This window comes from Haliotis rubra, unplaced genomic scaffold (genome assembly GCF_003918875.1).
Source record: "Haliotis rubra isolate DU_JTF1 unplaced genomic scaffold, ASM391887v1 Scf324, whole genome shotgun sequence".
Lineage (NCBI taxonomy): Eukaryota > Metazoa > Mollusca > Gastropoda > Lepetellida > Haliotidae > Haliotis > Haliotis rubra.
Genome location: NW_025766996.1, coordinates 187,006 through 201,719, shown reverse-complemented (window position 1 = coordinate 201,719; position 14,714 = coordinate 187,006). Strand labels below are relative to the sequence as shown.

At 38.0% G+C, this 14,714-nt stretch overlaps 1 protein-coding gene across 4 annotated transcripts in view; it reads right to left on the bottom strand.

The window, feature by feature from the left end:
* Positions 1-14,299, bottom strand: part of LOC124283874 (ras-related protein Rab-27A-like) — an 85,843-nt gene extending 71,544 nt beyond the window's left edge. For 2 of the 4 annotated variants that reach the window (XM_046719899.1, XM_046719901.1), the window contains exon 1: positions 14,184-14,299. Coding sequence is in view for 1 of the 4 variants with exons in the window: in XM_046719900.1 (XP_046575856.1) it covers positions 6,464-6,482 (19 nt within the window). In the remaining 3 variants the exon portion in view is untranslated. Of the gene's footprint in view, positions 1-1,550; positions 1,570-6,463; positions 6,498-14,183 lie in introns of those variants that run through there. The other 2 variants (XM_046719900.1, XM_046719902.1) reach the window with 2 other exon arrangements.
* Positions 14,300-14,714: the final 415 nt, after the last annotated feature.

Here is a 14,714-nt window from a genome sequence, read left to right as displayed (position 1 = left end):
TGTTGTTCATCATGTGATGGGTTTTCGGATACTTAAGAACATCCGCTGTTGTCTCGATTGTCACATGAACAATTGTAAAACATGTCACTAACTTATTAAAGACAACTGTATTTTAAAGAAAAGCCATCTTCCTTCTATTAATAGTACCTGTGTCGGAAAACATTTGATGTCCGAAAACATCTCTGACCCGATGATATGCTTTTATAGTTACTATTAGAATTTAGGTACTATCAACATCAGAAATATGACAATAATTTTGTTTATTTGTTTTTTCATTCAGCAATGCATATTATATGTCAAGGGCCCCTCGACTTAAAGCTTTACTTTAAAAAATCCCAAAGTGTAACATTTAATTCACCGAAGGATGTACTACACAAGCCATATGGCAAAATTATGCATGAGAATTAAAGGAACCCAAAGCTGTCAAAGGTTCCTCGATTCAAATACTATGGCAGCAGCTTTCAAGGATCCCAAGACCCTGAGACACACCTGCGTAACTTATGTCATTTCGTGAAGCCCCTTATTAGGGATGTCACGACATATAAGTTTCATGAATCGTTACGTATCACGATACCCATGTCACGATTCAATATGTATCACGATACCTATTTTCGCGGCATTATTGCATAAATTTAGTTAACATTAATATTTCATATTTTATAATTCTCCATGAAAAGATCAACAGTTTTGATTCTCAGAGATTAAAAAGTTCTAATTTCCCACCTTTGTGCATGAAAAATAATCATTTATAATTCTCATACCAGCAAAAAACATGATACAATTGCAAAATGTAAACGATACATAAACATATTTAGAACGATACTTTCAAAACCAAATATCGATACAGTTTTAAATGTATTGAAAATTGTATCGTCTTAGAATAAGTATTGATGCATAGATGTATCGTGGCATCCCTAACTTCCTCAATATTAAACATCAAGTATTTATGAATAAATATCCGTATTCACAACCCTTTTCCTATAAAACATATTCTCCTCATAGTATACATTCATTGCAGCTATGGCAAATTAACCAAGAAAATTAGCTGAATGGAAACCCTGTCACTCATTAATTCTTCCAATTCTTTTTGTGTGTACATGTTGACATTAGTAAGTATCTGTTCTCATTCAAGGTGACTATAGCATATTTGGATGACAACAACTGCCAATCAAATAGAAAATAGAACATTATTAAGCATCTGTTATCATTCAAGGTGACTAGATGATATTTGGATGACAATATTGGCTAATAAATCAATTTCCTAAAAATGAACCCATCTGGCACCCTGAGAACACTTTAATTGAGAAAATACTGCAATTCATCAGTAAAAACTTTTAATTACCTCTCAGTTTTCAAGGAAACTTCAAGTTCATTAGTCTGTGTCAAATATATTTGAGCCCACCTGCCAAAGTTGGGTCTCAGTATAATTTTTAACATCTCAGTGTTATCTCATTGAGTTTGTAATTATTAACCGAACATAACAGACCAAACAGATTTTATTTGACTCGGGTGTCAGATAAGTGGCTATAGAGATGCATAGAAAAACGTACCTGAAAATCAGTCTCTTCAAATCCAAACAGACGAACCTTTAATGATGCGTCTTCAACTCCACACACTAACAATTGATTACTCAAAGTCTACAATGAGCTTGCCACAGTACCTCCAGCTGGCCGAGAAACACTCAAATGTAGCCACCCACACACGCGGTCAATTCATCATTAATATTCACAATGTACTCGATGTCAGTCTATCGAAACACTCCATCCTTTGAAAGTGCTGGGGCATATTACGTAACTGTTGACATTAAATGGCTATAAGCCTGTAGGTTATAGGTCAATGGCCCTGACCGCTGGATAACCAGCGACTCGTTCCACCAAGGGACGACTCACAGCTGGTGACAGGTGAGATTGAGTATGAGCCAGGAAATTCTTGTGTCTTACTGCTGGTTTGTGGGCGTGAACTTTCGGATCAAGCAGTGAATTGTCCTTGGTAGTTTAAATTTAGTAGCCTGGAGTGTTATCAAGAGGCGAATCTGTTACTGGTTCAGGAAATATGTCGCTACAAATGTGCAATTTTATTAATAACAAAATACTATTTCTTTCATGTTGTAGGAAAATATATTTGACATTAATGCATACACCTAACTACGTTATAGATGTGACAAAAACTCTTTGATTACAAAAACAATCGGTTTCCATGGTAACTATAAACAAAAGTATTTTTGTTTAAACATATTTCAACAATGTCATCGCTAAAGTAGCAGCAGAATGAATAAATTATAAAGTGATATTTTCCCTTTCCATGAAATTCATTAAAGAGACATTAATGAGCAACTCAAACATTTAAAATTTTAAACATTTTATTCAGTTTCATTCAAATCCTGATGAGGTACCGTAGGTTCAAAGTCCGTCTTATTGATTAACCCTATTGAAGCTGTAAGCATTAACATCTCACAATTCAAATCCAGTTGGGATTCAGTTGACTTAAGTGTCAAGGTAGTGAACAGTGTAGTGGTTAAAGCACTCATTCGCCAAGTCAAAGTCAAGGGCGCTATTCCAAAGCTACCTAGTTTAAGTAAAAATTTAAGACTATCACAATCATGCTATTAATATTAAGGTACAGTGGAAGCTGTCAAAATCAGCAGCTGTCAAAATCTCAGTCCCTCCGTGGCTAGTACATTTATCATCATTTAAAAGCTCTGCAATCCGGCGGCTGTCAATTCTGGATCTCGGGATGAAATGAGCCGCCGAATATGTGTTTATATAGTAATCAGTGCTGTCTAATCTGGCGTGTGGCCAGGAGTCGGACGGATGTGTTTTGTCACAAATTAATCCTGTGTTGAAACTAGCTCCAGTTCTAGTCGTAGGTAACTGTGTCAGTTCTACAATCCGACACGCTGTCTAAACCAGATTATTTCTTCAGTCCCGACATGTGAAGGAGTGAGTGAGTTTATTTTTATGCCGCTTTTAGTAATACTGCAGCAATATCATAGAGGCATCATTCCTCTAGCCCCCATCACCCTATCCCTCTAGCCCCCATCCCATGGCCCCTCTAGCCCCCCATCCCTCTAGCCCCCGCCCCTAGACCCCATCCCTCTAGCCCCGTCCCTGTTTTAGCCCCATCCCTCTAGCCCCCATCCCTCTAGACCCCGTCCCCCTAGATCCCTGTTGTTACAAGCCATTAATTAGTACCTATGAGACAAAACATAGAGGTGTTTTTGTCAAAACCTTTGCATTGAGAGACCTCTATGTTGCTGTTGAGATTTGCATCATTGTCAAAACATTTGCATTGATGGACCTCTGTGTTGATGTTGAGATTTTCATCATTGTCAAAACATTTGGATTGATATATATGTTGCTGTTGAGATTTGAATCATTGTCAAGACATTTGCATTGATAAACCTCTATGTTGATGTTGAGATTTGCATTACTGTCAAGATATCAGGTGATATGATTGTTTTCACTAAACTTTCAGCCCATATATCATGTGAGTAGCACACCTAAAAAGTAGGCCTGCAGTAAATACACCTTGAGAGAAATACGATATATTTCACAAATATATGGTAACGAATATGAATATTTATTCATGAATACTTAATGTTGAAAACATTAAATATGTATCTGTGTAGGTTGAAACATTTCATGATATTTTGTAAAGGTGAAAAAGCAACACATTGTGACAATGCCACTTATAGCTGAACGACAGGGGCCTTGGGAAAACAACACAAGTTACGCTATTGTATGACTTGTATACAGGGGTGGAAATAACCCATTGCCCGATGCCCGAGTCCAGTGTTTTTTTCTGTCGGGCAAGCAAATTTGTATATCACACTGTACCGGTGTCCAGTTGACTTTCCAATGTTAATTATGTTGTTTATTTAAAGAATCAACAAGAAAACGGACGGTATAGTGGAAAAATCATCAGGGCAAGTGATTTTACATATGCCACTGTACCAGAGTACACTAGCAATTTTAAAGTTATTTCCACCCCTGGTATATATTCCAGTTTTGCGTCTCACACTTAAGATAAATATCGGACAAGTTCCAAGAGAAAACACTGTTTGAAAATATATTTGCAAATATATTTGATTCTAGTAACCACGAATAACTAATTGAATTCATGAAGGGATGCAGTTTATTTGAAGGAATTTGCGAGTGAATCGTAACAGGAGGACTAAAAAGACACTCGTAGTTTAGCGAAAGTGAAAACAATTGTGTTTGAATGAGTTTTTGTGACGGTCATTTGAAAAAACAAAGACTTGCGGTTACTGTTCCACGTTTACAAAGATACATGAGTAGTGCATGAGTAGAACCAGTCACAAATGTAACATGTATAGTGCAGGGGTGGAAATAAGTTTAAAATTGCTAGTGTACTCCGGTACAGTGGCACATGTAAAGTCACTTGCCCTGATTATTTTCCCACTATACCAACCGTTTTCTTGTTGATTTTTTAAATAACAACATAATAAACATTGGAAAGTCAACTGGAGACCGGTACAGTGTGATGTACAAATTTGCTTGCCCGACAGAAAAAAACACTGGACTCGGACGTCGGGTAATGGGTTATTTCAACCCCTGATAATGTTTCCGTAAATATCTGGTATATACCGGACATTGAATGTAAAAGTTAGAATGTCCGGTAATTTCAAAGGCTGTCGGTCATCATATCCAGCAAATTTTTAAATCAATTTTCTAATTACCTCTGTCAATTTTGTTTCTCCTCGACAAAAGATTATGTTTACTTAATGACATTGAGGTGTTGTCAAACAAAAAATATCAGTTTTAGAAGAAAAAAACCCAGGCTAAAAATAGTGGCATTGACGCATTGCAAACCCCTCTACCTTTCTGATTGGTTGTTAGGGTGCAAGGTCTCGCGCACAATGAAAAGCGCGATCACTTTACCGTAAAAATGCCAGAGGAAACACAGGATATGACCTACTGTCTTTTGGATACGAGATGGGCGTGCTCTGGGGTATTAAGTGAAGCGCTCAGATCTAATTAATTCAATCACCGTGACAAACCAATTCAGGTGCGAACCCAGCAAGTGTGATTAATGCGTCCCATAAAATCCCCCCAGCATAATTGTTTATGCCAGTCGTAAATAAACAGGTTTCTCAAACACAGATTGCACAGGTTTGATAACTGTGCAATTGTCTGACATTTGCAAACCGTATATATGTGAATTGTTGAAACAACAAGATTGTGTTTAAAAACAAACACGTTTATGTTGTGTTTTTCTAAAATCTCTTTTTAACCTTATTAAGAGATAATATATGCAAATGCCCATTAAAAGTTCCTAATGCTCTTTACATAACACATGACACTTAAATGTTGTATCTATAAGGTGTCAACCTGTGCAAAAGATCAGAGGTCGGAACTATGAGGATGTACGTCACATGTTTAGGAAACGTGAGGTTTTCCAGGTTTTATAAGTAGATATACGCTTCTTTTTTCATACAAAACTACAACCCAATGATTCAGGTAATTCTATTCGCAACACAGCAAGCTCGGAAATACTCCTAGAAAGCTAACATCTTGAATGTCACCCGAGATTCTCACTGTTTAACAAATGCCAGAACACTGTTGTCAATCTGGTAACAGTGACAAAAACGAAAACGTTTCTATCCATGACTTCAGAACAAGGATGAAATTAATGACAGAAGGACTGGTAACCTATTCCGTGAGTTTGTCAGGAAAAATGACGCTGCACAAGAGAGGGGTTGCCAAAATGTATCACATTTATCTATGACGAGGAGGGGAACTGTCATGAAAAAACGAAAGAGCAAAAAAGAAACGCTCAGAGGTGAGAGGATGCAGATTAAATGAAAGAGCAAAAGAGACATTATCAGCACAGAGGGGAGAGAACGTCGGAAAAATGAAATAGCAAAAGAGAGGGGTTGCTAAAATGTATCAGCTATGGACAGAGCAATATTCCAGCCATATGGCAGCGGTCTGTAAATAATCGAATCTGGACCAGACAATCCAGTGATCAACAGCATGTTATGGAGGGAGAGTACAGGTGAAAATGAATTTTTTTTTTTTAAATGAAAGAGCAAAAGAGACAGGACACCAAAATGTAGCGACTATGGGTTGAGTTGGTGAGAGTTTGGGGAAGCGAATGAGTCAAAAATATGTCATACAAAAAGATTGGAGGTCAGCAAATATCATACAGTCCCAAGGCCAACCACGCTTTCCCCCCCACCCCCATAACAAACCGCCATAATAAATGACCGGTCACTTACTATGGTACATAAAACAGTTTGACCCAAAAGTATTCACAACCACATCTAAATCCCATCCTGAGCCACACAGTATGAATCATACAACAGCTTTTGCTGAAGTCAGTCTACGGTTAAGTAAATACAACTGTTATCTGTAACACCGTGACACTACAGTGCTGTAACATGAACATGTAAATATTGACCAGGGACTTAAATCCCACACCAGCTAACAGCTATACGTACATGGCACCCATGTTGGCATGGTCAGGTATTTCCTCAATGGACTAGCCACAGCATTCACTCGATGAACACTCCACAATTATGTCTCCCTGTTTATACAGATATATAAGCTTGCTACTCTTGACAACGCTTGTCACTATGGCTTCCCACTGTAAGGCCCCATGGTACCCCAGTCAATATCCTACCTCAGCTCTTTGTTGATATAGTGCTTCAATGTTTATTGGGATATCTTTCCTTGATGCACACAACGATTCTCTTGTCAACAAGTGGTCAAGTGGATATTTAAAGAGGACAATGTGTCTGATTATCTCTATTGAACCAGGGGCGGTGGAGTAGCCTAGTGGTAAAAGCGTTTGTTCCCTGAAGACCTGGGTTCAAATCCCTGCATGGGTACAATGTGTAAAGCCCATTTCTGGTGTCCCCCGCCGTGATGTTGCTGGAATATTGCTAAAAGCGGCGTTAAACCAAACTCAGTCAGTCAGTCAGTCAGTTCCCTGAAGACCTGGGTTCATATCCATTCATGTGTACGTTATGTGAAGCCCATTTCTGGTGTCCCCCGCCGTGATGTTGCTGGAATATTGCTAAAACCGGCGTTAAACCAAACTCAGTCAGTCAGTCAGTCAGTCAGTCAGTCAGTCAGTTCCCTGAAGACCTGGGTTCAAATCCAATCATGGTACGTTATGTGAAGCCCATTTCTGGTGTCCCCCGCTGCGATATTGCTGGAATTTGTAAAAGTGACATAAATCTATTAGGGATGCCATGATACATCGATACTTTTTCTCAAACGATACAATTATTGATACATTCAAAACTGTATCAATATTTAATTTTGAAAGTATCAGTTTAAATATGTTTATATATCGTTTACATTTCCAGTTGTATCATGGTTTTTATGTTATGAGAGTTATAAATGATTATTTTTCATGCACAAAGATGGGAAACTTCTTAATCTCTGAGAATAAAAAAATGTTGATCTTTTCATGGACAATTATAAAATATGAAATATTAATGTTCAAAATGTAACTAAATTTACGCAATAATGCCACGAAAATAGGTATCATCAAACGTCTCGAATCGTGATGTGGGTATTGTGATACGTATCGATTCATGAAACTTATGCATCGTGACGTCCCTAAAAACTACACTCACTCACTATTAATCTATTATAATATCCTGAGGCAAGAGTGAGTGAGTGAGTATGATTTTACCCTTCTCACTCTCTCACTTACTCATATTTTGCAGTATTTGTTTAGCATGTGACTGGCCAAAGAGACTGATTCCTGGAAACATCATATATGTTTTGCATTCAGTGAGTGAGTTTAGTTTTTCGCCACACTCAGCAATATTCCAGCTATATGGCCCGCCGTCTGTAAATAATCGAGTCTGTACCAGACATTCCAGTGATCAACAGCATGAGCATCGATCTACGTAATTGGGAACCGATGATATGTGTCAACCAAGTCAGTGAGCCTGACCACCCGATCCCGTTAGTCGCCTCTTACGACAAGTATGGATTACTGAAGATCAATTCTAACCCAGATCTTCACGGGTGATGGGACCAAGAGACATCAACATCATGAGCATCATTTTACCCAATTGGGATACGATGACATGTGTCAACCAAGTCAGTGAGCCTGACTACTATCAAAGAATGACCAGGTGAGTTACCATGCATACAAGATTGAAATAATGTTGAGCTCATAAAAAAATGACAAGAGCTCGATTTATTCCTTATTATTCCTCTTGCAGAAGAGCAAGCAGACGCCATAACTGTCAGTTCCACCTCAAAGGCAGCCATTTATCTTTATATTCCATTATGGAGCTGAGATCTTATTACAATATAACTTACAAATGATCTATGTTTCTGAGAAACATTAGCAAAAAAGTAAGTGTTGCCATGGAAATGTACTAGCATTTCTTTGGGATAACTTGGATTCAGTAATGAAAGAAAATGATGCAGGAGATAGTCTTTAACATGATGAAGTTAGCAACAAGATAAAGATGGTCTCCATGACACCCATCACTTTCATAAGAATTATAGAGTTTGGAATCGGAAATCAAATTCACTATTGATTATTGGAGGACTTGTGGCTAACGATTATTGATTGAAATCAAAATATATACATTTTTAATGTAATCACCATTTTCAGAGTGTTTGCCCAGATTTTTTTCTAATTAATGTTTTGAATAACTAATACTGTTAAGCAATGAAATTATATGATTACACAATGCCATGTAACCATGAAATTGTAATTAAACAATTAACAACCCTGATGGACTTGAGCTTCAAGTTTAATGTCAAAACTGGAGATTGGTGCTTTCCTGCTCGACCAAAAAGAGGCACTATTGTAGAGGTGTGACGATACAGAAATTTCACGATACGATATATATCGCGATATCTTGGAACGATTCGATTCGATGCATATCACGATATGCTATCTTTAGTTATGTTCTTTAAAAAATCTTATTTTAATAGCAAGTGACAGTGTAAATTTTGACATAACCGTCAATATCTAGAAAAAATTAACAATTTTAAGGTCAACGATACATATCACGATACGAAAAAACGTATCGATATATTTATCGTTAGATAAAGTATCACGATTTTCAATATTACAATATATCGTCACAGCTCTACACTATTGACTATAGTTACAAGTGTCACCATTGACTCGTACCATGTTGGCAGGGCTCCAGATAAGGACCTTATAGGCGTATGTATGGATAAAAACTATGCAAGATACGGTAGGAAATAATTTAGAAAATGTAGGAGATACACACCACAGTCATGGTGCATGATCTTAGAATCATGTACAGACGTATTTATCTAAAACATATCTATCTGATTTCAAGCAGTGTCCCATATTTGAATTGACGTGATAGCGACACATAGGGGTTTCCCTTGTTGTGTTTTCGGAATCCCGGTTGCTAAGGAAAGAGCGTACTGCAGCGAATCATCTCAGTTAAATTTGATTGGTCAAACTTGGCTGCACAGAAACAAATTACAAGTTTCTTTCAGAAACAAGACTGTACCTCAACGACTTGTAGTTGTAAACGGTCAAGTAATCAAAATGCTGTACGAATAATGAAAGAACTGCTACTAGTATCACTCGTTCGTCTTGCAGTGCCTCAGCCAGAATTTTTTTGAGTGTTGCCAGTTGCCACCTTAACTACTAACATGTGTGCCAATGCAGTTGAGACTTTTGCCATTCATGGTAACCATGGTATAGAAGACCTGTGGATTATATTAAATGTTGCACCAATGGGCGCTCTAGCATTGAAAAAAAGTGCCATTGCATATTTTTTAGTGTGAATGGAGCCAGAGCTACAGATAACTTTTTGGGTCATTGAGTTATGTACTCGCTTGTGTTCATCTCAATTGGGTATCCTAATTTTCTTTTGAGTAACCAAATAAATTGTACTCACCTCACTCAAACTCAATTGGGTATTTTGCCATTTCCATTAATTGTAAAAATTTAATAAAGTTTAAATGTTACTGTTTGTTATTTATATTTGATCTGTAATATGATAAACAATAAAAAAAGACTACAAGTTGTCAAGTTCATGTCCTGAAATAGAACCTCTTCACTTATTTTATCTATCCACTGGTACTCAAGCTAAGATTTGACATGTTTGTGTGTACGCATGTAAGATCACATTTATTGGGTATTTACAAAAATTCAAGCGTACCTATACGCAATAGACTTAATAGGAATTGAGTTTTCACATAAATATTTGCGTAATTTACTCAGATACGCAGCTTATCTGTACCTCTGTGGAGCACTGGTGTTGTCGTAGTCATACTCCATTAAATTCCATTCAGTACTCTAAATGTACTCTTAAGCTTTTCCAGTACTACTATATTGAAAAAATAAGGAGTAAGTACTTCTGATGTTGAAAAATTATCTGGAGCTCTGTTTGGACTGATCCAAAGCATATATCACTCTATCAGTATTCTTTGAATTTTATGCTACTCGTGAACATTTTATGTCCTTCACTGAAGACAACCATTTATTTTCTTAATGTGAAACTTAAAGTAGATTTTCTAGTTAAAAAATGTAAAAGGCCGTATTAAATTAATAACATAATAGACAACCTGAGCTGGAAGAGTGCAAGTAATCAAACAATTTGTAGGCAAACTTGTGGTCGATAGCATGAACAACCAATCACAATCAGCAAGGTTTAGCTTTCACCATCTGATGTAAATCCTAGCCTGGAGAGCAAACATTGTGTGATAGGAACCAATCTGACCTCTAAATTCCCTAGAGGAGGGATGGTGGGGGGGAGCATAGTGGTTAAGGGTGCTCGACCTGGCTTCTATTCCCCTTATAGGTGAAAACGTGTAAAATCCATTTCTGGTGTCCCCTGCGTGACATTGCTGGAACATTGCTAAAGGTGGCGTAAAACCAAACTCACTCACTCAACCTGGAGGAACAAATTACATGTTTCAGGATCAGTCATCATTGAAGTACTGTGCTTGTAAATTGATATACATTGCTATATACATGAAACTATGGTAACATGGCACCTGGGTTATTTTATGGGTCAAGGACAAATGAGGATTCACTATTCTTGCATTCATGTAAAGAAATCCCGCTGTCAAGTTTAGTGAGTGAGTGAGTTTAGTTTTACGTCCGCTTTTAGCAATATTCCAGCAATATCACGGCGGGGGACACCAGAAATGGGCTTCACACTTTGTACGCATGTGGGGAATAGAACCTTCGGCGTGACGAGCGAACACTTTAACCATTAGGCTACCCCACTGTCAAGTTTAGAGATTTAAATGATGTTTACTGGTTTATTTACAATAAATTGAAATGACCTTATTGTTGTGATCATCAAAAGGTATGGGCACATATATTTACAAAGGCACATCTACATTATCGGTCTGGTACCCTATGGCACTGTTTGAAAAAATTGGATTTCTTTCCCTGATTTATGTATAGCAACATATATGAGCAGAATTTCTGCAGTGTCAAGGTTACTACCATTCTCTTCCCACAGAGGTTACTCAAGTCATATCTTCCTAAGAACCTATGTTCTAATACGGCCATATTTCCCTGTTCTCGTAAAATTCCCTAGCAGCAAATAATCACAACACGAATTATCTCCCTTCTTTCTATCCAGTCAGAGTGAGTGAGAATGTTTTACCCTGCTTTTAGCAATATTCAAGCGATATCACGGCAGAGGACACCAGAAATAGGCTTCACACAATGTATCCATGTGGGGAATCAAACCAGTGTCTTCAGTGTGACGAGCAGACGCTTTAACCACGTGGCTACCCCACCACCCGCTATCCAATCAGATTGACTAAATATGGTTTTACGCCGCTTTTAGCAATATTTCAGCAATATCATGACGGGGGACGCCAGAAATGGGTTTCACACTTTGTACCCATGTGGGGAAACGAACCTGGGCTCTAGGCATAACGAACGAAACTATTTAGCACACTGCACTTGCACACATGAGTGAAATAGAGAGAGAGTCTTTTCAAGTGTGCTACACGGCACTCCCCAAAAATTGGAATCTAAGAGTGCCATCAAGACAAAAATACTTTTGATACATCTTTAAACTCAGAGAAAGTCATTTTGTAATAAGGGTAAAAATAGCAGTAGTATTCAGATTGTCTGTTTTGTGACAGTCTCTGTTTAAACTATGTTTTGACTGTCATCCTCAAAAAAGACATGTAGAAACAACTATGGATTTTCATATATATGGTTTCAGGATCTGGACATTTATTACAGAGATGGCGGGTGACTGAGAATATAATATGATGCAGTCCTAAGAGCATCTGCCAACCTTTCATTTATTAACTGAACTGGGCCCGGTTCAACAAAGCGATCTTAGCGCAATGCTGATCGTAAGGCCCATACTTTAACTTAGGCTTACGATCATTGTAGCATTAAGATCATTTGTGGAACAGGGCCCTGGGCAGTCCAACTCCATGCACCATGACTATTCTTATAAGGTATGGGAGTTGAGATCGTCATTGCGCTAAGATCGCTCTGTCCAAGTAAGCTCTGTCCCTCAGCAAGTTCAGTGGGATCTTATGAACATTTATTACTGATTGGTTAAGAAAATCTGTTTAGAGCTCTCATTGGACAGATCAGTTAATATGGGGAATACAGGAATATTTTTAAATATAACAACATGAAAACAACAGAGATCTAATCACAAGGAGGTGGTGAGGTGAGGTGAAATTGGGTTTTACGTCGTGCTTGAGAATATTCCGTTCATATGACGACATGCATGCATGTGTATGTGCGGCTGCTTGTACTAGCCCAGACTGAAGCTGGTTTTATAGTGCTAGCCCACTGAGATACCATGCCGCAGTGAAGCATGAATACCCCACTCAGACACAGTATACTGACTCCGAGCTGACCAGTCCTTGTTGTACCCATTAATGCCGAGAGCCAGGCAGGGTCCAACAAGTACCATATTTTAACGTCTTTTGGTATGACACGGTCAGGGATCGAACCCGCGACCTTCCGCTCTCCGGGCAGACGCTCTAACCACTACAGCACAGAGGCGGTCAATCACAAGGAGGGATAAAAAAAAAAAGTACCCAGGTGTACCCCATAAAACAGACCCTGAAATCTGTACAGAAACTTATATATGCTTTAAATTGGGTGGAATTCAGGAGTTAACATAATTAACTAGGATGATTCATGCAAGTTAATTTTTTTCTTGGGTTGACACTAGAATCGCCCAACGCTAATATTATCTTCAGAAAGATAAACATGGATTTAGCTTCAATGAATCCATTGTTTTCAAACTTTGGAACTCAATATCAACTCAACATGTAATGGTAGGAAAAAACTTCAATTGCTTAAAAAACCGAAACTATTGTTGATGATACCTATTGGCCTCGTTTAGTGAAAGATAATGCAGGGCTCCAGATATGTACGGATAAAAAATATGCACGATACGGTAGGAAATAATTTTGAAAACGTAGCAGATACGCACCACAGCAATGGTGTACGAATCATTTACAGATGTATTTATATGAAAAAGTATTGTTTTATTGTTTATTGACCTGTTTACACAAGAGTAGCAATGTTGTGGTGCATATACCAAACGAAACACAAGAATACTGATTACTAATTTCCATTCAGTACTCTAAATGTACTCTTAAGTTTTTCCAGTACTCCTATATTGAAAAAATAAGGAGTACGTACTCCTGATGTTGAAAAATTATCTGGAGCCCTGATTATGTCTACATGGGGAACTGTATTTGACAAGAATAAAAAAAAATTCAGGGTGTAAATGTATTCTGGAAATAAACTGACACATAGACCTACATTGCACCCAGTATACATTCCATTTCCAGTCACAACCAGCATCAGGTATCATTTCACGGTTCGGTGAACACGAAAAGTAGGCCAGTGTTATTTTTAGATAAAATCACGTGGAAATCATCAAGCGTGACAACAATCTTTGAAACGTTCAACAATTCTGGGAAATGTACTGTAATCAGGTTGAGATACGTTTACCTGTGTAAAGTTATGAATCAGACTGTTTGCATGAAAAGTGCAAGCGAAATTACCATATTGCACACTCCTGCTCAACAGTACATGCTATCAATATTGACTCGGTGAATTCTCTCGCAGACAGCAGTTTGACAGGTGGTTAAAACCCGGCGTGAGTGTTTCAGTGAGAAACTGACATACAAATCCTCTTGAAAATAAATAATGATTAAAAAATGTTAAAATAGTTCACTTACCACTTGTGTTGTTAGTCTAATCCACCTGCTTAGAATATTCTAAGACGAAGTTCAGCCTTCAAACATAAACAAGTCTCTGCTTAAACCGTACGCTCACTTCCGGAAGAGACAAGCCAGTCAGTGGACAAACCTGATTGGTCGATATAGTGTCATGTGATATAGGTGACAGGGGTCAGCGCGTGGCAGGTGGGAGGCGTTGGAATATATTCACAGTGTAACAGGTGATCGTTGGTAACAGGACGAATATTGATTAGAAGTTGCCTGTGAATATAGAGAGACAAAGTGGTCTACAATTATGTTAGGAATACAAGTGACTGTTTGAGGGTGTGTCGCGTTGTGACACACAACATGGTGGCTGGGGCTTCTGTGATACAGCAGTTAACATTGAGATCGCATCTGTACAAAAAACGTTGAAGCGACATTTTCGTGTGTGACACAGGAATCCTTTAGAACCCAACGTCATGTGATGTAGAGTAAATGGTCGATAAATATTAGATGTTTTGCCATGTTACAGTAAAAGTGCGTTAACGT